Here is a 21,833-nt window from a genome sequence, read left to right as displayed (position 1 = left end):
CTCAAAGTTCATAATCTCTCAATTGCAGCAGTTCACCCAAAGATTTCATTTTCTCTGTGCCATAGCCTTGTGCTCACACAAGTCTGTTTCTACTCAAAGCAACCCTGCACACCTTCTCACAACACAGGCATAACTGTAAGACTCTCACACACAAATTGCTTCTAACTCAGTTCAGGCAAAGTTCTTTTCCACCTTCATAATTCAAACCTCACAGCCCCTAGTTCTTACTGCATTCAGGTCTTTCAACTCTGACCAGAATAGTCCATCAAGCTGTAATTACAGCACTGTAAGACATCTCTTAGGCTAAGGTTTCAAATCCTCCCACACTCTTCTTTAAAATCTGCCCTCCCAAAAAAACCACACAGGCAGATTTCTAGCAGCAAATGATCTCACTCTCTGTACCAACACTATTGTTGGAATCAGGTTCACATTGCTGGTAGAAATCACCCAACCAAGAGCAGATTTGGGAGAAAAAGAGGTTTATTGTGGCTTACATACTGGAGGAAGAGTCCCACAATGGCAGGAGAAAACACTGACATGAGCAGAGGATAGACATCACCCCTTGGCCAACATCAGGTGGACAATAACAACAGGAGAGTGTGTCAAACACTGGCAAGGGAAAACTGGCTATAATACCCATAAGCTCACCCCCCAAAATACACTGCCTCCAGGAAGCATTATTCCCAAGTCTCCATCAGCTGGTAACCTAGTATTCAGAACACCTAGGTTTATGGGGTACACGTGAATCAAACCACCACAGTGCCAATCACAGGTGCACTCAAGTATATAAAATAAATTCTACTCAACAAAACAAAAATTAACACAAATACCATCACAGTTGGGTACTTCAATACTCCACTATCATCAATAGACAGATCATCCAAGCAGAAAATCAACAGGGAAATAATACAGCTCAATAACATCATAGATCAACTAGACTAACGGAGAGCTACAGGACTTTCTACCCCAACTGCACAGAATACACATTCTTCTAAGTAGCCCCCAGAACCTCCTCCAAAAGTTAGCATGTATTAGGCCATAAAGCATGCCTTCACAAATTCAGGAAAATTGTAGTAATGTCCTGCATCATGTCAGATAACAATGCTTTAAAGCTAGACATTATCAAGAGACATATCAAGAACTCCATGAGCTCCTAGAGGCAAAACAACACACTTTTACACAATGAATGGGTCATGGAAGAAATCCAAAATGAAATTGTAAAATTCCTAGAATTGAATGATAATGCAAACACCGCCTACCCAAATTTATGGGGCACAATGAAGGCAGTCATAAGAGGAAATTTCATAGCCCTAAATGTCTTCAGTACAAAGAGAGATCCCAAATCAACAACATGACTGTCCACCTAAAGGCACTAAAAAAAACAAGAAAAATCCAACCCAAAGAGCTCAAGATGGAAAGACATATCAAGATTAGTGCATAAATTAATAAGTTTAAAAGTAAAAACTCAATTTTAAAAATTGATGAAATAAAGGGATGGTTCTTTGAAAAAATAAACAAGACTGACAAACCCCTGGCCAAGGTGATCAAGCAAAAAAGAAAAGTCTCAAATTAACAAAATCAGAAATGAAAAAAAAAAAGAGATCGCTACAGACATCAATGAAACTGGAAAAGTCATCAGGGCATACTTCTAAAACCTCTACTCCCCAAAATTGAATACTCTGGAAGAAATGGATGAATTATTAGGCACATATCACCTACCAAAACTAAACTCAGAACAGATTAATCTCCTAAACAAACCTATCACATTCATGGAGATTAAAAAGAGAAGCCTACTAAAACCTAATGAACTTAGATGAAAAGATACTGAACAAAATCCTTGCAAACCAAATTCAATAACATATCAAAAGCATTATCCACATGATCAAGTAGGCTTCGTCCCAGAGGTGCAGGGATGAATTAACTTGCTGAAGTCAGTCAATGCAATATACCACATAAATAAACTGAACCATAAGAACCACATGATCATCTCTATCGATGTACAGAAGGCCTTTGATAAAATACAACATCACTTCATTATGAAAATACTAGAAAGAATAGGCATGGACCATTTATATCACAACACAATAAAAGCTATATATATAGCTCCTAAAGTCCAAATAATACTTAATGGGCAAAAATTTAAGGAATTCCCACCGAGATCAGGAACAAAACAGGGGTGCCCACTCTCTCCACTGCTCTTCACAAAGCACAAAAAGTACTATCCCAAGCAATAAGACAGGAGTAAGAAATAAAAGGTATTCAAATTGGAAATGAAGAAATCAAGTTAGCTCTATTTGTACATGACATGATCCTATATATAAAAGACCTGAAAGTCTCCACCTCAAAACTTCTAATGGTGATAAATGCCTTCAACAAAATTCCAGGATACAAAATCAGTGCACAAAAATCAAGTAAGTTTTCTCTATGCAAAGTACAAATACACAGAGAAAGAAATCATTAAGTCTGTCCCATTTTCAGTAGCAATGAAAACAATTAAATACCTTGAAATAACACTGACAAAGGATAGAAAAGAACTATATGATGAAAACATTAAAAAACCTCAAGAAAGAAATCAAGGAGGATTTGAGAAAATGGAAAGACCACCCATTCTCCTGGATAGGTAGAATTAATATTGTGATAATTGAAATTCTACCAAAAGCAATATAAACATTTAATGAAATACCAATAAAAATACCAGAATCATTCCTCATAGAGATTGAAAAAATAATCTCAAAATTCATATGACATGGCAGATGGCCTCATGCTTTTAAACATATCCTTATCCAAAAAGAAAAAAAAAATCTGGAAGTATCACTGTACCTGATCTAAAGCTATATTACAAAGCTATAGCAACAAAATAGCATGGTATGGAATAAAAACAGAAACATGGATCAATGAATCAAAATTTAAGACCCAGACCTTAGGTCAAGTAACTACAGCTGCTTAATCTTTGACAAAGTTGCCAATAATGTAGACTGGAGAAAAGACAGTATCTTTAACAAATGGTGTTGGACAAATTGGATGATCATATGTAGAAAAATGAAATTAGACCCACTCATTTCTCTGTACACAAAAATCAAGTACAAAGGGTTTAAAGATCCCATATAAGACCTGAAATTCTTCAACTACTGGAAGAAAAAATAGGAAGCACCCTCCACATTATAGGACAGGGAAAAGACTTCCTAAACAAAACCTATGTATCCCAGGAAATTAAACAAGCACTCAGCCAGTGGTATCTCATGAAGCAAAAAAGCTTTTGCACAGGCAAACATACCATAAACAGAGCCAGTAGATTACCAAAGGAATGGGAAAAAATCTTCACCAGTTATCACTGACAGAAGCCTAATATCTAGAATCTACAAAGAACTCAAAAAACTAAACAATAAAAACATCAAACAATCCACTCCAAAAGTGGGGCAGAGAACTAAATAGGGAGTTCTCAGAGGAAGAATTACAAATGGCTAACACACACTTAGTAAAATGTTCAACATCCCTAACCATTAGGGAAATGCAAATTAAAACAACTATGAGAGTCCCCCTTACCCCAGTAAGGATAGCAAACATGAAAAAATTAAATGAGGGCTTGAAGGATGGCTTAGCAGTTAAGACAATTGCCTGCAAAGCCAAAGGACCCAGGTTTGATTCCTCAGGACCCACACAAACCAGATGCAGAAGGTGGCACATGTGTCTGTAGTTTGTTTGTAGTGGCTGTCAGCCCTGGCTTCCCCTATCTCCCTCTCTCTCTCTCTCATTTATTTATGGTAAATAAACAAATAAAAATAAAATATACTAAAAATAAATAATCAAATGCAAACAAATGTTGGCGAGGATGTGGAGAAACAGGAACACTCATGCACTGTTGGTGAGAATGTAAGCTAGTACAAGCACCATGGAAATCAATATGGAGACTACTGAAAAGGATGACTGTAGGGTTACCAACAAACCCTGTTATTGCATCTCAGTTCAGAGATGTTTGCTGAAACACATTTACAGCTGCTCACTTCATAATAGCTAAGAATTGGATTCAACCCATGTGCCCATCATTGGATGAATAGATAGCAAAGATGTCATATATCAACATGATGGAATTCTATTTAGAAGTAATAAAAAATTTACACAATGGAATTTATTAAAAAATGGTCAAACTTGAAACAGATAATTCTTAGTGAACTCACAAAATCACAAAAAGGCAACTGCTGCATGGTCTCACTCATCTGTGGTTCCTAACTTGGATCAGCCCAAGTTGAATGACATCTCGAGACATGGACAATAGGGAGGGTAGGGCTTGGGGGAAAGGGAAGGGTTGGGGGGAGGACACAAAACTGAACCCAAATTGAACTGGTATCATAAAATCCTATATCTGAGAAGTTAAACTAAATGGTGGAACCCTCAAGAGGACCTTAGGAGAGCACCTGAATTGAAGGGCCCTGGAGAGGGTGAGATGAAGCCTAACCTTAAATTCCTCCTGTTTCTCTTTTTTCTTTGGCTTTTTCTCCTTTTCTTTTCCCTTGGTGTTGGCCTGTAGTTCCCTGTGCTAGGATGTGGTTTGCATCCACAATGAGCTGTTGATCACAGAGACCTAATAGTTCTCCCAAACAAACAATACAGACTTCTGTCAGTGCACTTGATTACCCACCAGAGAGAGGCTAATGGTAAGAACCTACTGCTGAAAACACCAAATGCTGTTGTCATGGACCATGGAGAGATCTGTTTGGAATCCAGAGGAGAGCCAGTCTCCAGAAAATTAGCCCATCCAATACTGGAAGGCACTACATGAGCTACTGGGCAAAAGTGGTCAACTTCTATCCAAGCAACTCAAAGTCTAAGCAACTTAGAAACAAACTGACGTCATGCTCACACAAATGCAATAGCGGCACACAGCCATGGTTGGTAACAACTGCCCGTGGGTTGGCTAACAGTTTCACTCAGTGTAAAGGAAACCATGTTTGGAACTGGGAAACAAGTCAGAATCATATCCAGATAGTGATTCTAATTTCCTTTGTCAAGCCCCATCACCACCACCACCACTATTGGGCAATAAGAGGGTCTATGTCCTTTAAATTCTCTCAAAATTAATAATGTTTATCCCATTTAAGCAATGCTAACTTCACTCTCCATTGGAGAATCTGCTTCTCTGTTTCAGACGCGAGCTGCACCTGAGGAGGTAAATGACCTAGTGCACTCTACCCCAGCCCCAGCTGAAACCACAGAAGAAATGGGGAAATGAACAAGAGTGCTGCTTTCTTAGTGAATCTGATATCAGCACAAGGATGAAGGAGGTAGACACAGAGGACACTCAACACCTACCAAACCAGAGATCCAGAGGCTCCTAAGTGCCCATCTCTGAAGTAGACTTAAAATGCACCCAACATGGCTCAGGGAATTTGTGGAAGAGAGGGAAGAAAGATTGTTAGAGCCACAAATTGGGACATTTTGCACAGAGACATTGCCTCTCCCATACAACTGACTGCTACCCACATAATGTATGACCCACATCCCCATGGGGGTGACTTGCATCCCCAATGAGGAGGGCCCCTTTGGAAAAGGAGCAGATGGGTGGGAAAGGATGATACCAACATGTGTGGTTATATAGTAAATATGTCCATATCTAATAAAAAATAAATTTTTAAAATCTGTTTTGTGTTTGATAAATAAAAACATAAATATTATATATCTTTATGTGTTACTATTACATGATCTATTTCTGTACATGTATATGTTGTGCAATGTTTAAATTAGGTTGAATACATCTATCTCTTCAAAAATCTATCATTTCATTATGGCAAAAATTTCAAAAAATTTTCTTTTTTTTAAATTAGTTTTGTACTCAGTCAAGTTGGTACCATTGTTAGCCTTCTCCCTACCCCACCCCCCGACCCCTCCTTCTTGGGGTATATGGGTCATGCATTGTGGGGTTAACCCTCACTTATGGGTAGGAGGAAAAATCTCTGTGTGTCATGACCCAACGTGTGGCTCTGACATTCTTTCCATCTCCTCTTTTGCAAATTTCCCTGAGCCATGTTGGGTTTATTTTAGGTCTGCTTCAGTGATGAGGTCTTGGGAGCCTCTGGGTCTCTGGATATCTGATTTGTTAGAAGTTGATTGTTCTTTGTGTTGATCTTCTTCACCCTTGTGCTATTATGGATTGAGTAGCTATAAGCATGGTTAAGCAAATCTCTCTGGACTGAGTCCTGGAAATTTTAGGTTACATGCCCAGTAAGGGAATAACTGGGTTTATTGGTAACTCTATACTCAGCTTTTTTAGGAGTCTCCATATTACTTTCCAAACTGGTTGTACCATCTTACATTCCCACCAACAGTGGATGAGGGTTCCTATTTCTCCACATCTTCGCCAGTATTTATTTTCATTAGATATTTTATTGTTTGTTATCCTTACTAGGGGAAGGTAGAATCTCATGATTGTTTTAATTTGCATTTCCCTGGTGATTAGGGATGAGGAACATTTTCTTAAGTGTGTGTTTGCCATTTGTATTTCTTCCTCTGTGAAACTGCCTGTCCAGCTCTTTGCCCCATTTTGTGAGTGAGTTGTTTGACTTTTTATTGTTTAGATTTTTGAGTTCTTTGTAGATTTTAGAGATTAGGTCTCTGTCAGTTGGATATTGAGAAAATATTTTCTCCCATTCTGTGGGTAATCTATTGGCTTTTCTTGTTGTATGCTTGTCTTGGAACAAACTCTTCAGCTTCATGTGATCCCATTGGTTGAGTGATTGTTTAAGATCCTAAGCTACTGGGGTTTTGTTCAGGAAATCTATTCCTATTCCTATATCATGGAAAGTTCCTCCTATATCTTCTTCCAGTAAGAGCCAAGTTTTCTGTCTTACGTTGAGGTCTTTGATCCATCTGGACTTGAGTGCTAGGCATGGCAAGATGTGGGGACCAAGCTTCAATTTCCTGCATATGGTTATCCAGTGTGCACCATTTGTTGAAGATACTATCTTTTTTCCACCATATATTATTAGGGCCTTTGTCAAATATCAAGTAGCTGTAGTTGCTTGACCCAAAGTCCAGGTACTCTATTCTATTCCATTTGTCTGTATCCCTGTTTTTATGCCAGTACCATACTGCTTTCATTATTATGGCTTTGTTATATAGCATTAGATCAGGTATGGTGATACCTCCAGAGGTATTTCTTTTGCTGAGGATATGCTTGGATATCTGAAGCCTGCTGCCTTTCCATATGAATTTTGAGATTATTTTTTCTATCTGTGTTAAGAATAATGTTGGGATTTTAATTGGAATTGCATTAACTCTGTAGATTGCCTTTGGTAGGATTATCATTTTCACAATGTTAATTCTGCCTATCCAGGAGCATGGGAGGTCTTTCCATTTTCTCAACTTTTTTTTTGAGTGTTTTTATGTTTTCATTTATAGATCTTTCTCTTCCTTGGTTAGCGTTATTCCAAGGTATTTTGTTGATGTTGTTGCTATTGAAAATGGAACAATATCCCTTCTTTCTTTCTCTGTATCTTTGTCATTTGCATATAGAAAGGCTACTGTTTGTTGTGCATTGATTTTGTATCCTGGTACTTTGCTAACAGAGTGAATCACTTTCAAGAGTTTTGGGATGGAGGCTCTCAGGTCTCTTACGTATAGAATCATGTCATCTGCTAATAGAGCTAACTTAACTTCTTCCTTTCCAAATTGTATCCCTTTTATTTCTTTCTCCTGTCTTATTGCTTGAACTATGACTTCCAGTACTATATTGAAGAGCAGAGGTGAGAGTGGACACCCCTGTCTTGTTCCTGATCTTAATGGGAATTCCTCCAGTCTCTCTCCATTAAGTATTATTTGGGCTTTCGGAGCTTTGCATATAGCCTTTATTATGTTAAGATATGAACCAACCATGCCAGTTCTCTCCAATGTTTTGATCATGAAGTGATGTTGTATCTTGTCAAAGGCCTTTTCTGCATCTATTGAAATGATCATGTGGTTTTTGTGCTTAGCCTTGTTTGTATGATGCATTGCATTGGCAGATTTCCATATGTTGGATCACCCTTGCATGCCTGGGATGAATTGCACTTGATCAAGGTGGATAATGGTTTTTATGTGTTGTTGGATTCAGTTTGTCAGTATTTTGTTCAAGATCTTTGCATATAAGTTCATCTTATCTTGTTTGTTAAATGCATAGTATTTTACTGCTTCCTGTCATCACTCTAGGTGTAATACACATACCAGAACTTCTTGCAACTTAAGACCAAGTGATCAACCTTCCCTAATCCCTCTATTACTTCTATTATCTTTAAGCTCCTGTGGTCATTGTTTGATGCCCAACTTGTATGAGATCAGCATTTTAAGATTCCCTATATGAATGAGATCATTCAGTAATTTTCTAGTATAGCTTATTTCACTTAAGAAAAAGATCTCCAGTTCCAGCTATGTTGTTTAACTCATTTTATTGGTTGAATAGTTGTCCATGAGGGCAATGGTTACTTTCTATTGTGGTTAATTTCTATCTGTAGTCATCTTTGTCAAAAATCAAGTAAGAAACAGTTCTCTTAGGCAGGTTTGTGGGAATATTTCTAGGAAGTATTCGTGGAGGGAGCAGTACCTTCCACCAGAGTGAGTAGGACCTCTGGTGGTTGGCAATTATATTTAAAGAAACTCCAGGGCTGAAGAGATGGCTCAACTATTAAGTGTACTTCCTATGCAAGCAAGAGGGCCTGAAGAGGCCTGAGAAACTGTTTTAGATCCCCAGGACCCACATAAATAGCTGGGTGTGGCTATGTACATCTGTATCTTCAATCCCTCAGGGGAACAAAGACCCTGGAATCACCTAAGCTTATAAAATATTGGAAACCTCCAGGATCAGTAAGTGACTACAAGTCAAGAACCACTGGAAGAGCAATGGAGTGTAACATTCGACATCTTATGTCCAAATTCTGGAGGCAATGACATCTCAACTTAGGCGAGAGATTGAGGCACCACATGGGTACATATGTGTGCATATACCACATACCACAGCATTGCATCATTCATACCACATTATACACACACATGCAAAATAAAAAGGGAAAAAAGAAAAAGGAGGACACAGTGACTTTTGCTTGTCTGACCTTGCTATTTACTAGAGTGTATCTACCTTTTGCTGCCACACTTTGTGGAAATAAGAACTGAGATTCTGCAGAAATCCAGGTACTCACCAGGGGTTCTCAAGGCCTTCAGTGCTAGGTTGTGACTGCTCAGACATACATCCTCTAGACCTGAGAAGCTACTGGATTCTTAGACACTCCAGCTTGCAGATAGCCATTGTGGGACCTCTAGCCATTATCCTGTGAGCTAATTTAATAATTTAATAAATCCCCTTACTAACACATTCATTCTGTGGGTTGTATTCCTCTAGAGAACCCTGACCAATAGAGTTGTTTTCATGTAGTACATTTTATCCCTTAGTCCGTTGATAGAGTAAATGCTTTCATTTCTAAACTATTGTCAATGTTGCTGCAGTGCACATAGAGTGAAACGGTCTCTTACATACTGATTTTCCTTCCTTTGAATTCATGTGTACTAGTTGGATTGCTCATTTATCAGGCAGTCTTAACTTTTGACTCATCTCCCTACAGTTTTCCCATATTGACTGCACTAACTTACATTCCCACCATCAGTGTGCAAGGATTTTCTTTTTTTGTTCCACAAACTTTACAGCATTAATTGTCTTTAGTTTTGAAATATTTTCTTCCATCCTATGGATTGTCTCTTCAATATGTCAGTTATTTTCTTTTGCTGCTTATATTTTCAGTTTGATGTTATTCTATTTGTCTCTTTGTGGTTTTGTTCAATTTGGGAATCATTCTCCAAAAAGGAAAAATATTCTTCACTTATGTCAATGTCAAGAATTATTTCCACTATATATTCATCTAATAGCTTCATAGTTTGGGGCATTATGTTCAGTTATTAAAGAATCTTGAGTTGTTATTTGAAAACTGGCAGGACAAAGAGGGAAGGTTCATTATTCTGTATTTTATAATTTCAAACTTCCCAGGCTGGAGAGATGGCTTAGCAGTTAAGGCACATGCCTATGTAGCCTAAGGACCCAGGTTCAATTCTACAGGTTCCACATACATTGCAGTGGCTAGAGGCCCTGGCATGCCTATTCTCCCCACCCTCTTCTCTCTCTCTCTTTCTCTCTCTCTCTCTCTCCCTCTCTCATAAATAAATAAATAAAAATAAAAAATATTTTAAAAAATCTAAAATTTCCCAGCAACATTTACTGAAATGACCATCCTTACTCCAATTTACATGCTTATATACAGTTGGCTATAGAATATGTGAGTTTACTTCCACACTCTTCACCCGATTCTATGCCTCTGCATATATACAAGTGCCATGATGTTTTAATTACTATATCATTGTAGTTTATTTTTCAGTCAGGCAATTCAAACCATCTTGCTTTGTTCCTTCTTTGTTCAAGATGGATTTTTTTCCATCTTTGTGTTGTTCCATAAACAATTTGGAAATTTTTTTCTAGTTCTTTGCGTTTTGACAGATTTAACAATGAGTTTATAGACTGAAATAGATATACCGGACTTTTCTCCAACTTTATTGATTTTTTTATAAAAAGATTACACACATAGACTCATTATTCCAACCCATCAAACCAATATTCATGTCAATTTTATTGTGTTTGCTTCAGGTTTCTACTCAATATTTTAAAATTTAAAATTTTCACTACAGAAACCTTACACATTTTTAGTAAAGTTATTCATGAAGGGATTATTTTATTTTATTTATTTATTTGAAAGAGAGAGAGAGAGAGGAGAGAGGGGGGGGGGAATGGGAGCACCAGGGCCTCCAGCCACTGCAAATTGATTTCAAAATGCATGTGCCACCTTGTGCATTTGGCTTATGTGGGTCCTGGGGAATCAAACTTTTGTTTTTTCTCTTTGCAGGCAAGCACCTTAACCACTATGTCATCGCTCCATTCCTCCTGAAAGGTTTTTGTTTACCTATTGTAAAGGGGATTGCTTTATTGATTTCTATTTCAAGTAATCCACTGTTGGCATATGGAAATGTTACTCATTTTTTGTGTATATCCTGTAACACCATTGGATTCATTTATGAACTCCATTAGGCTTTAAAATGGAGTTTTTGATGGGCTTTATTTGTGTAATATTATGTCTTCTGTAAACACTGGCATTCATAGTTTCCATAATCTTTTTCATCTCTTTATTCTTTCTCTCTTTTTCATAGATGCCCTTTTTCCTACCTCTCACAAGCAGTATGCTAAATTGAAATGGTAAAAGGGAGCCTCTTTGTCCTGTCTCAGAGGGAGAGAGAGACACACACAAAGAGAGAAACAGAGATAAGAGACTAATAGTTCCCTTGGATAAATGTAACATGCTGAGATTTGCTTTGCTAGTATTTTTGTTAAGAATCTTTTTTGCATTTCTATGGTATCTGTTAAGATTTTTTCTTTCTATCAATTACTTTATCTAAATTTCTCATTTATTCTAGCTACTGACTTACATATTTAATTTTTTTAAACTAACACTTTATAAACCAGCTGTAGTGGTGCATGCCTATAATTCAGTACTTGGGAGTGGAGGCAGGAGAATCAAAAATACAAGGAAACTTATGCCACATAGAGAGTTTGAAGCTGGCCTGGGCTATGTATGACTCAAAACAAAAATGTTTTAAAAAATTATTTACTGTGTTGATCTTTGGATTATATTTTTAAGTCTTACTAACTTTTCATGGGAATGTAAATTAATCTAGCCACCCTTAAAACCATTATGGGATTTTCTCCAAAATAAATTAAAACTAAAACTTATAAGGGGCTTAGTCTTACTACTTCTGAATATTTCCCAAAAATCATTAGTCATGTTACTAAGGAGTTAGCTATGTGTTGCCACACTATTCTCGGTAGCTGAAAATGTTATAAGATATCTGAAAAAGCCACATAAGGAAGAAGGAGTTTATTTTGGTTCAAAGCTTAAGAAGAGATATAGTCCATCATGGCTGGGAAAGCATTCTGTCAGGAGCTTGAGTGGCTGGTAAAATCCTGTCAGTGGTCAGGAAGCACAGAGTGGTGCTCAGTTCACTGTCTCTCTTTTACTCAGTCTGGGACTCCAGGGCAAGTATGGTGCCATACACATTCAGGGTGGGTCTTCTCTCTCAATTAAAACTTTCTGAAAACACTTTCATAGACATACGCAGAGATTTGTATCCACAGTCAAGTTGACAATAAAGATTAACATAATAATTATTATAGAAAATGCATGAAATTGATTAAATATAGAAATTATTGGATAAGGTTTTGATAAACAGATCCAAACTTTGAAAATTCGTATATAGGTACTAGGTTTCTGGACATTATGTTTCCTTTTCCCCAAGATAAAACACTACTCCAGAGATAAGGGCAGCACCTCTGGAATTTAAACTAGAATTGGGTTTTGAAATGTAATTGTACAAACAGAAGATAGATGAATAAACCTAAATGCTGTGCATCCCAAAAACTTAAGGTTATAAATTTAAAAATTATTTTTCTTTCAGAAAAATCTTTGTGAATGCACTCTTGACCTCCTTGTTCCTCAGACTGTAGACCATGGGATTCAGCATGGGGATTATCATTGTGTAGAACACAGATATGATTTTGTCTGTGTCCATGGCATGACTGGAGCTGGGCTGTAGGTACATGAAGATAATGGTCCCATAGAAAATGGAGACTGCAGTGAAGTGAGAGGCACAGGTGGAAATAGCTTTCCGATTTCCTGCACCTGAATGCATCTTTAGGATAGTGCTAAAAATGATAAGGTAGGATACTAAGATTATTATGAGAGCAAAGAAAATATTGAAGCTGGCTACACAAATAAGGACCAACTCATGAATATGTCTTTCAGAGCATGACAGAGCCATGACTGCTGGAATATCACAGAAAAAGTGATGGACCACATTAGACTTGCAGAAAGAAAGACTGAACGTGTTCCCAGTGTAGATACAGACATTTAAGAAACCAAGGACGTAACAGCCTATGACTAGCCAGGCACACACACTTGTTGTCATGGTGGTAGTATAATGCAGAGGCTTACACACTGCTGCATAGCGATCATAAGCCATGGTGGCCAATAGGAAATTTTCTACAGTAGCAAAGGCTGCAAAAAAGAACATCTGAGCAGCACAGTCATTGTAGGAAATGACTTTGTCTCCTATAAGGAGCCCAGCCATGACTTTAGGTGTTACAGCTGAAGAGTAACCAAAATCCACCAGAGACAGGTTACCCAGGAAGAAGTACATGGGAGTGTGTAGCCGGGAGTCCAAGAGAATCAGCAGGATCATCCCCAGGTTCCCAACCACAGTGATGACGTAGATGAGGAGGAAGGTTGTGAAGAGAGGAACCTGCAGGCCTGGGTCACTGGTCAGTCCCAGCAGGATGAACTGTGTCACTTCTGTCCTGTTCTCCATCAGAGTTTTCTGAAAATCATTAAAAGCTCTGTATCAATAAAGAAAGGGTTTGATGAAGAAATTGAAAAAGAAATATTATATTTGTTCCTTGTAGTAACAAGTTACAGTAAAGGATTCTATAGAATAATCCTGGGCTTGAAAACTCAATTTAATGTATTAGTTATATATAGTTTTCATTCAACTGAATTGAAAGAATTTTAATGAATTGTTTGTATTATTTAAAAAAATTATCCATATGTTGAGTTGTAAGGAATTTAATAACTTGATAAAATTGACATGGAAATGAATCTGTTAGTCAATTTGCTTCTTCTGATCTCAGCAAAGGTTGACACTTCCATAATTCCTTACATGGCAAAAAATTTTTAGAGTATATTCCTTGACTCCTCTCAAAAAGTGTAAGTTAGGAGAAAAAATAAAATGCAGCCTAAGCATATTCATTTATTTAGGATAGTCTATAATTTATAGAAGGATAATTTTAGCTTTTCTTTAGTCTTCTTCATGGCTTATATATCTGCTTTTTTGTCTGTTTTTTTATGGTAGGTAAATACAGAATCAAAATACCATATTATCTATATAACAACATCATTTTCCTGTTTATAAATTTTCATAAATAATCATGTTATATCATGAGAATCACTAAGTTTCTGATGATGGAAAATTTTATCTTTATCCCTCATTCTGACCTCAGGTTTTTGGAAAAATGTTGTAAACAATTCGTTCACTTATTAACTGACAGAAAGTATATCTGTCCCTGCCTTTGTGATAATTAGATTTATCAGTAAGAATACACATGGAAGCTTACCAGTTGGCTTGAAGAGAAAAATCCATCAGCTCAGACCAGTCAGATTGAAATTAGAAGTTAGACATGAATGTGATGTATTAGCCAACAGCTCTCATAGGTAGTAGCCCAAAAGTTCTAAGTCCTTTGACTGGGAAAAATGGAAGATGAAACATTAGTATAAAGCTATTTCCAAATTGCCTATGCATTCTTTCTGCTTCAGGGAGTTGTTGTTTTCCTTAATCCTTTCAGCATAACAAACATGGCATCGCACCTGCTAAATATTTGACAGATTCCAATTGTAAACAATAAAAAAGAGGCAACTGAAAATCTAAGGAAGTTAACAAAGTATCTATCAATGTAAATTTTAAAATCTGTTATTGACAATTTCTACATATAAATATACTGTATTTTGATTATAACACCCTTCCACGACCTTCCTTTAAACCCCCTTCCCTGCCCCTCCCTCTGAACTCCTTCATGGATGATGGAGGAGACAAAAGAAGACATCAAAATATTAATGTAGTTGTAGTTTTTAATCTATCAGTGTTTTCTCTGGCCATAGTTGAGAGCTTATAACATATTCTCAGATCAAGAGACATGAATATATTAACAATAATTATCATTGAAATGAAAAAATAATGACCAATGAAGCATGAATCCCTCTAAAATGGTATGATATGGAGTGATATCAGGATCTTGGACTCTAATGCAAGGAGATCAGGAGTGAATTATATGGACTTAGAGAGCTCAGGAGTTCTCCCCCCAGGAGACTCTCCTACATTGCAAAGAGGAAGCAATTAAACGACCTGTGGGCAACAAGTTGGTTATTTTTATGTGTGCACACGTGTTTGCATTACTTGTTATTTATTGTTTTAAGTGGTCTAATTATCTCACAACTTCCATAAGATGCAGACTTTTTAGTGTATAGTTATAAGAATTCTGTCAAATATCTAGTCCTGTATCTACTACCCCATTCAAGTAAGCCAGCTCCTCTGAATTTCTCTCTGGTAACTGATCCTCCCCACTAGTCTCTGAAATCAATTCCGTATTTTTTACCCAGCTGACTTTGCCTTTGCTAGACTGCCCCTGACCATGACCCTGCAGCATGCGGCATGTTTCACTTTACGGTTGTGGTCAATCCACAGGATCATCTTTTAAGGAAGAGTTGTGGATGTAATGAATCTCTGACAATTTGCAATTAAAGAATATTTATGCTGATTTTAGAGTTTTCTGATTATGAATAAGGCAAATTTAAATATTTGATGAGGTAATTTGGAGCAGACATCTGTTTTCATGTGATATGAGTGAATACATAAACATGAGGCTAATTTGTTAAATAAGGTCTTATTATTTTAATAAAAAATGCCAAACTGCTTTCTGTAAATACCTTGTGTTGAATTCCCATGAGCAATCAATTAAAATTGTTTCATATTTTTATCCATACTTGGAATTTAACATCTTTGTAATTATTATTATTTTACTTCTCTACAATAGCCTTAAATATTCTCCCTTCTTCTTTATTCACTTTTGACCTTTTCATAGAATTATACGAGAAATATATGTGTGTTGTATTTTGAGAATATACCCGATATGCCCTCCATTATGTCCCCAGTGCCACTCTACCCCTATCTTCTTCCCACCCCTACCAACCGCTGTGAAACAGAAAGCAATGATTCCTTCTCTTCTCACAACTAATAACAGTCAGCTCTGCAAAGAGGGAAGTAGCATTATGAGCCACTTTTCTATCTATAACAGAATTTGAGTGGTCCCACCATGTATAGTCTTGGTCGGGTAACCACCAATGCTGTGAGCTCATGAGTGCAATGGTAATTTCATGTCTAGACAGCACGGTGTCACTGTACTCCTCGCCATCTTACAGCTTTTAACATCGTTTCTGTCCCATCTCTAGTTTTTTTCTGAGCCCATAGGTGATGATATATATGCTTTAACATGAAGCACTTATCAGTCACTTGTTTCCAACACTGTCACCAGTCTATATTGACCACCTCTCAATGCTAAGGGTGTGGGGGGGGTGGGGGAATAAAGCAAAACAAAGCTTTACTGAACAGGGCAGAGCTAATCTGAGTGAATAAAGATATTGTGGATGTAGTTCCACACATTCATTTAGTAATACAGCAATAATAGGTCCTTCCCTGGGACCACATTCTCCTTAGCCATGGGATTTGACCAGGGTTTCAATACCATGCATGAGTTTCTTATTCTGAAGTAGGGCTCAAATCAGAGAACAGTGGTTGCCCACATAACTATCATTCCACTATTGCACTGAAGGTGCATGTCTTGCCTGGAAGGTCAGTGTTGAAGAATGCTGGGTTCACCACCAGATGGTTTTGTTAATGACGTCTCTGTGAAAACTAGCCATCAGGAAGTAAACTCCTACCTCAGTTCCAACTTGATTTCTCTATGTCATGCAACCAGTGGATGTGGTGCCTGACCTATTCATGCTGGAGGAGTCTTACCTTTCCACAGTGGAGGGAAGCCATGAGTCATAGCAATAGCCAGTATTGTTCTGGGGGCTTTGAATGCTGCCTTGACCAACATCTCACAGGAATGTAGCTCATGCCTGGCATTGATAGTATTCTTTGGTAGCCCATGTGTATTAGGAGCAGTATTACCCATCTGTTTATGGTTGTTACATTCATTCTATTATTCATAGTTTTATTAAGTTTACTAATAAAAATGTAGGTTTTCATATAACTTTTTTATATCTCTTAAGTTTTAGTCCATCTTCCCACCACATCCATGATTAACCACTTCCAACTGTATACCCTCCCAACACAGACGGGTTTCTTATCACTTGTGTTCTAGTTCCGCTTCCTTTTACATGTCCCCCCTCCTTTGCACTTTATACCTGCCTGGTCACTACAGACACTCTAAGTTGAACTCACAGGTCTAGAAATTTGAAGCTAGAACCACATATAAAACTGGAATTGCAGGTTTAACTAGTCTTTAAAATGGGATACAAAGCAATGGGTTTCATTAAGATATTTTCATACATAATTCATTCTTGTTGATTCTCCTCTCTCCTCTCCTTTAGTCCCCTGCTACTGACAGTTGTCTCCCTCCCACAGACAATCCCACTTCCTGAACAAATTGTTTTTTTCTTCTTCAGCGTGCACCTATATTATTGTCACAGTTCAATCTCAGGAATAATTTTTGTCAACAAAAAAGATAGATTCATTTTTTTCATTTGCACACACAGCTCTCTGCACACTTCTAAGACAGAACTTTCTCAGTGTAGAAGAGTATTGTGGTTAAGTATTTGTCCTGACCATCAAGCTTATTTTCCCTCAAATTTGGATACCAGTCTTCTCTGTCTTCATTTTCTCCTTTGTAACCGGGAGACTGTAACAACAGGTCATCCTCACAAGATTTTCAGAAAAATTGATGCATATCATTTATATGAAATGTAGTATAATTCTACATGTTTGGGATACCATAAGCTAGATATTAATACTCATTTATGAACCTTGATACATCTATTCTCAAACATATTTCAGATAAATTTCACCTATCTTGGACAAGGGAGCATTATTATTACATTATTATTATTATTATTATTATTATTATTATTGCTATTTTGTTTGAACATAGATGCACTCTGTCCCTCAGTTGTATTCTTTTCTATCATGGTAATAACCTCGCTTAATGCTCTGGCAAGTCTCCTTCTAGATGGTAATGCCACATCATCAGATGGCAGTGGAGAAAGAGCCACTATTTTTATTGTATAAACTGTGTGATGGTTATATAGTAGCATAAAAGAAAAAACTAGGTGACAAAGGCAGTAAATTGAAGAATGCAGAAGAAGTTGCATAGTGTTAATAATTCCTATAAAATACCTACTTACATGGAAGACAGATTGAAAATAAATAAAAGTAAAAATGAATATTGGGGCTGGAGACATGGCTTAGTGGCTAAGCGCTTGCCTGTGAAGCCTAAGGACCCCGGTTCAAGGCTCGATTCCCCAGGACCCACGTTAGCCAGATGCACAAGGGGGCGCACATGCATCTAGTTTGATTGCAGTGGATATAGGTCCTGGTATGCCCATTCTTTCTCTCTTCTTCTTCTCTCTCTCTCTCTCACACACACAAATAAATAAATAATTAATTACAATAAGAATGATTAATAAAATGACAAAGAGAAATTGTAATTCATATGAGATGCCAAATTTGTACATCTCTACTTAAAGTATGCAAAAGCAGAATATAATTTCATTTAATAACATTATTTTCAAAAAAGGACTCAGAATAGTAGTGAAACTAAAACATAATAGGTAATATTTTTCAAACACTGAATTTAAATGTTTAGTTATGATTACAAAGTGTTAGTTTATGTATCATTTTTCCTTTCTGCTACTGGAAACTGAACTCAAAGCCTTGCATTTGCTATACAAGTACTGTGTCACAGAGCTAAATCCTTAATCCCTCAAGTGCTATTTCATTAGTTGGGTTCTCCACTGAAATGGAATCAAGAGGATATATACATCCATGTAAGGGAGTCAGCATGAGTAATGGTTCATGTAATTATGGAACATGGGTGGTCCTATAGATGCATAGACTGCTTACTGGAGAACAGCAAAAAGTGGTGATTAACTCAATCTGTGTTTAGTAGGAAGGAGATGTGTGGTGATGTAAGTCTTGAAGAGCAAGGGCCCAAGAGTCTGGCTCAGATCAGTATACTGCTCGGGTGTCCAAGAATAAAGATAAATTTCTGTGTGTGTATGTGAAAGAGGGAGGGGAGTCAGAGGAAGACCTGTTCATTTCCACAATTTATGATCTGTTTGGTTGAGTCCCCTATGGATTGGATGATGGCAACTCAGATGGATGAGAGTAGATCTTCACTAAATTTGGTGTTTTAGTATCAGACTCTGAGAAACACCTGCCTAGAAGAGCACACTTCTCTCTGAGTAGCCATGAATCCAGCTAAATTGACACATAACATTACCCTTCACAGCAGCCACATTAAGTTTATCTCTGGCAAGTTTACCACATCACTGTTATGTTTTTCCTCAATTTCTTAGTGGGCACTGACCTGTAACCCCCACTTCCAGCTTGGGGATACCATCCACAATGAGCTTTTGATGAGAGAAACCTACAAGGTTTCCCAAAACAATGACAGACTTCTGTCAGAGTACTTGATGACCCACCAAAGGCCAGTGGTAAGACCCTATTGCTGAAGACTCCATACGCAGCTGACACATAAAATGGAATGGCATTGCTGGAAGCCAGGAGAGAGTCAGTCCCCAGACAGTCAGCGTGTCTAGTGCCAGAAGGTGCTACATGGGCGACTGGGGGAAATGACCAATATCTGTCCAAGCAACTCATTGTCTAACCTAATTAGCAACAAATAACCTGATGTGATGCCCACACAAGTGCAATAGTGGCATACAGCCATGGTGAGGAACCAACTGCTCTTGATTTGGCTAACTGATCCCCTCAGTGGTACTAGCCCCATAGCTGGAGCTGGGAAACAAGTCAGAACCATACCCAACACAAGCCCACTCTCCAATATCAAGCTACCATCAATCATGGGGTAAAAGAGGGCCTACACCTATCAAACTCTCTATCAAAAAAGTAAGTGTTATCTCAATTTTCTGGGTGCTAACTTACTAACTAATATACAAGAGTTAGAGAGGAGAGAGATAGAGGGGAGAGGGGGAGAGGGAGGGAGGGAAGATGTAGAAGATTTAGGTTAGTCTTGATCCTACCCTCTCCAGTGTTTTGTGGTTCAGGTGTTTCCTGTAAGGGTCTAGTGAAGGTTCAGCCATTTGGTCTCTTTTAGGAAGTAGAATTTTATGGTACCATTGCCGTTTGGGTCCAGATTACTGTTTTCCACCCTTCGATGCCCTCCACGCCCTCCCCATCCATCCTATTGTCTAGTCCATGAGGTGCTTGCTGGGTATGTAAGGTATCTTGGGTAGATTCAGGTTAGGTGTTGCAGATGAGTGAGACTATGTGTCGATTTTTTTTCTGTGATTGGGTAAGTTTGCTGAGAATGATCTGTTCCACGTTCAATCATTTTTCCTCGAATTTCTTTATGTCGTTTTTTCTTACTGCTGTATAGAATTCCATTGTGTAGATATACCACATCTTTGTTATCCATTCTTCTAATGATGGACATCTGGGTTGATTCCAGCTTTTAGCTATTACCCTTGTGCTGGTACCTGGTTCACCAAGAAAACAGCACCATTGCTTGTTTCACCAATTTTTCTTAGTTTCAGCCAAGGCCCTTTTGAGGTATGATGGGGTGGCTCTGTCCTTAGGATCTACGTCTATCTGAAAAAGAGAAGCAGAGTCTCCAATGGAGAGTAAGTTAGCACTAGACAAATGAAATAACCCTTACTTTTTTATATATAGAATTTAATCGATGTAGGCCCTCTTGTAGCCCATGATTGGTGGTAGGTTGATAATGGAGAGCGGACTTATGTTTGGATATGGTTGTGACTCATTTCCCAGATCCAGCTATGGGTCCCATACCACTGAGGGGATCAGTTAGACAGAGTAGTTGGTTTCCCACCATGGCTCTCACTTCTGTTTTTCTTACCAGATAAGAACTAATTATAAACATTTTAGAAATACATTAACTACCTCCCTTTGACAAATACATTTGATAGGTTGTTACATGCCTGTGAATTATGTGAATAGTGGTTGAATAATTTATTTATGTTACTCAAATATTAATTGATTTCATATGCTTTTTATTGATGCTAACCTTTGACTAACTCAAGTAGCTTTCCTCTCCACTCTGTTTATTCCTATACTAGAGCCTCTCATCATTTCTGCACTCTATGGGCTTTCCTTGTCTTTACTCAAAGCAAGTCAACACTGTTCTTCAAATGTCATATAAACTATTGCTTAAGTTTTTCTTCCTTTAAGCTCATATTTTAGATTCATAAAAATAGTGCCTCTGAAAATTCATCCTTTATCTTATTACTGTTGTGAAGTAGTTGAATCACAGACCAGGATTAAAGTTTGCAGTTTATGGGCTGTTTTTAGTTCTAAGATCTATTTAGTCCCAACTGTCATATTTTTTAAAGAAATTTTTATTCTAATCTCTTCTTATGTAGTTATAGTATTGCAAATTTGCTTTTCTCCTCAAACTTTTGAAAGGGTACCAATCTCAAATTACTATTCTTTGCCATCTTTCTCTTCAGTCTTTGGCAACTTAAAATTATGAGCCTATCACACATGGTCTGTTTTAGCACATGCTATATTAGGACTTATGCATAAATGTTGTGTGTGTGTGTGTGTGTGTGTGTGTGTGTGTGTGTGTGTGTGTGTGTGTATGTAAGGTAGATAGTTGTTTCATTTCTACATTGTGTGTAAGGGAAATGAGGATCTGAGAAGTTATGTAGGAAGTATGAGAAAGGTTATAGAATGAAGAGTTAAGGCCATTTTCTAAAGAGAAGCATGAGATGATAGTAATAAGGTTGAAATGTAGTTCAATGCTTATTTATTCATTTAGGACACTTTTTTCTGATGTAGGGTCTCACTGTAGCCCAGTTTAACCTGTAACTCACTCTGTAGCCCCAGTTGTACCTCAAACTCAGAGAAATCGTCCTACCTCTGCCACTCAAGTGCTGGGATTAAAGGCATGTGCCACCATACCTGGATTA

At 37.6% G+C, this 21,833-nt stretch overlaps 1 protein-coding gene across 1 annotated transcript; it reads right to left on the bottom strand.

The window, feature by feature from the left end:
• Positions 1-12,495: 12,495 nt before the first annotated feature.
• Positions 12,496-13,419, bottom strand: LOC101594421 (olfactory receptor 5B3-like). The gene has a single exon (XM_004667710.2). It carries the CDS (start codon positions 13,417-13,419, stop codon positions 12,496-12,498), a length of 924 nt encoding a protein of 307 aa, XP_004667767.2.
• Positions 13,420-21,833: the final 8,414 nt, after the last annotated feature.

The sequence above is a fragment of the Jaculus jaculus genome, chromosome 1, assembly GCF_020740685.1.
Source record: "Jaculus jaculus isolate mJacJac1 chromosome 1, mJacJac1.mat.Y.cur, whole genome shotgun sequence".
Classification (NCBI taxonomy): Eukaryota; Metazoa; Chordata; class Mammalia; order Rodentia; family Dipodidae; genus Jaculus; species Jaculus jaculus.
This window is presented reverse-complemented; position numbering and strand designations above follow the sequence as displayed.

What these genes read in the sequence shown, in the direction of transcription:
- LOC101594421 (XM_004667710.2), bottom strand. Translation starts at nt 13,419, where the DNA reads ATGGAGAACAGGACAGAAGTGACACAGTTCATCCTGCTGGGACTGACC.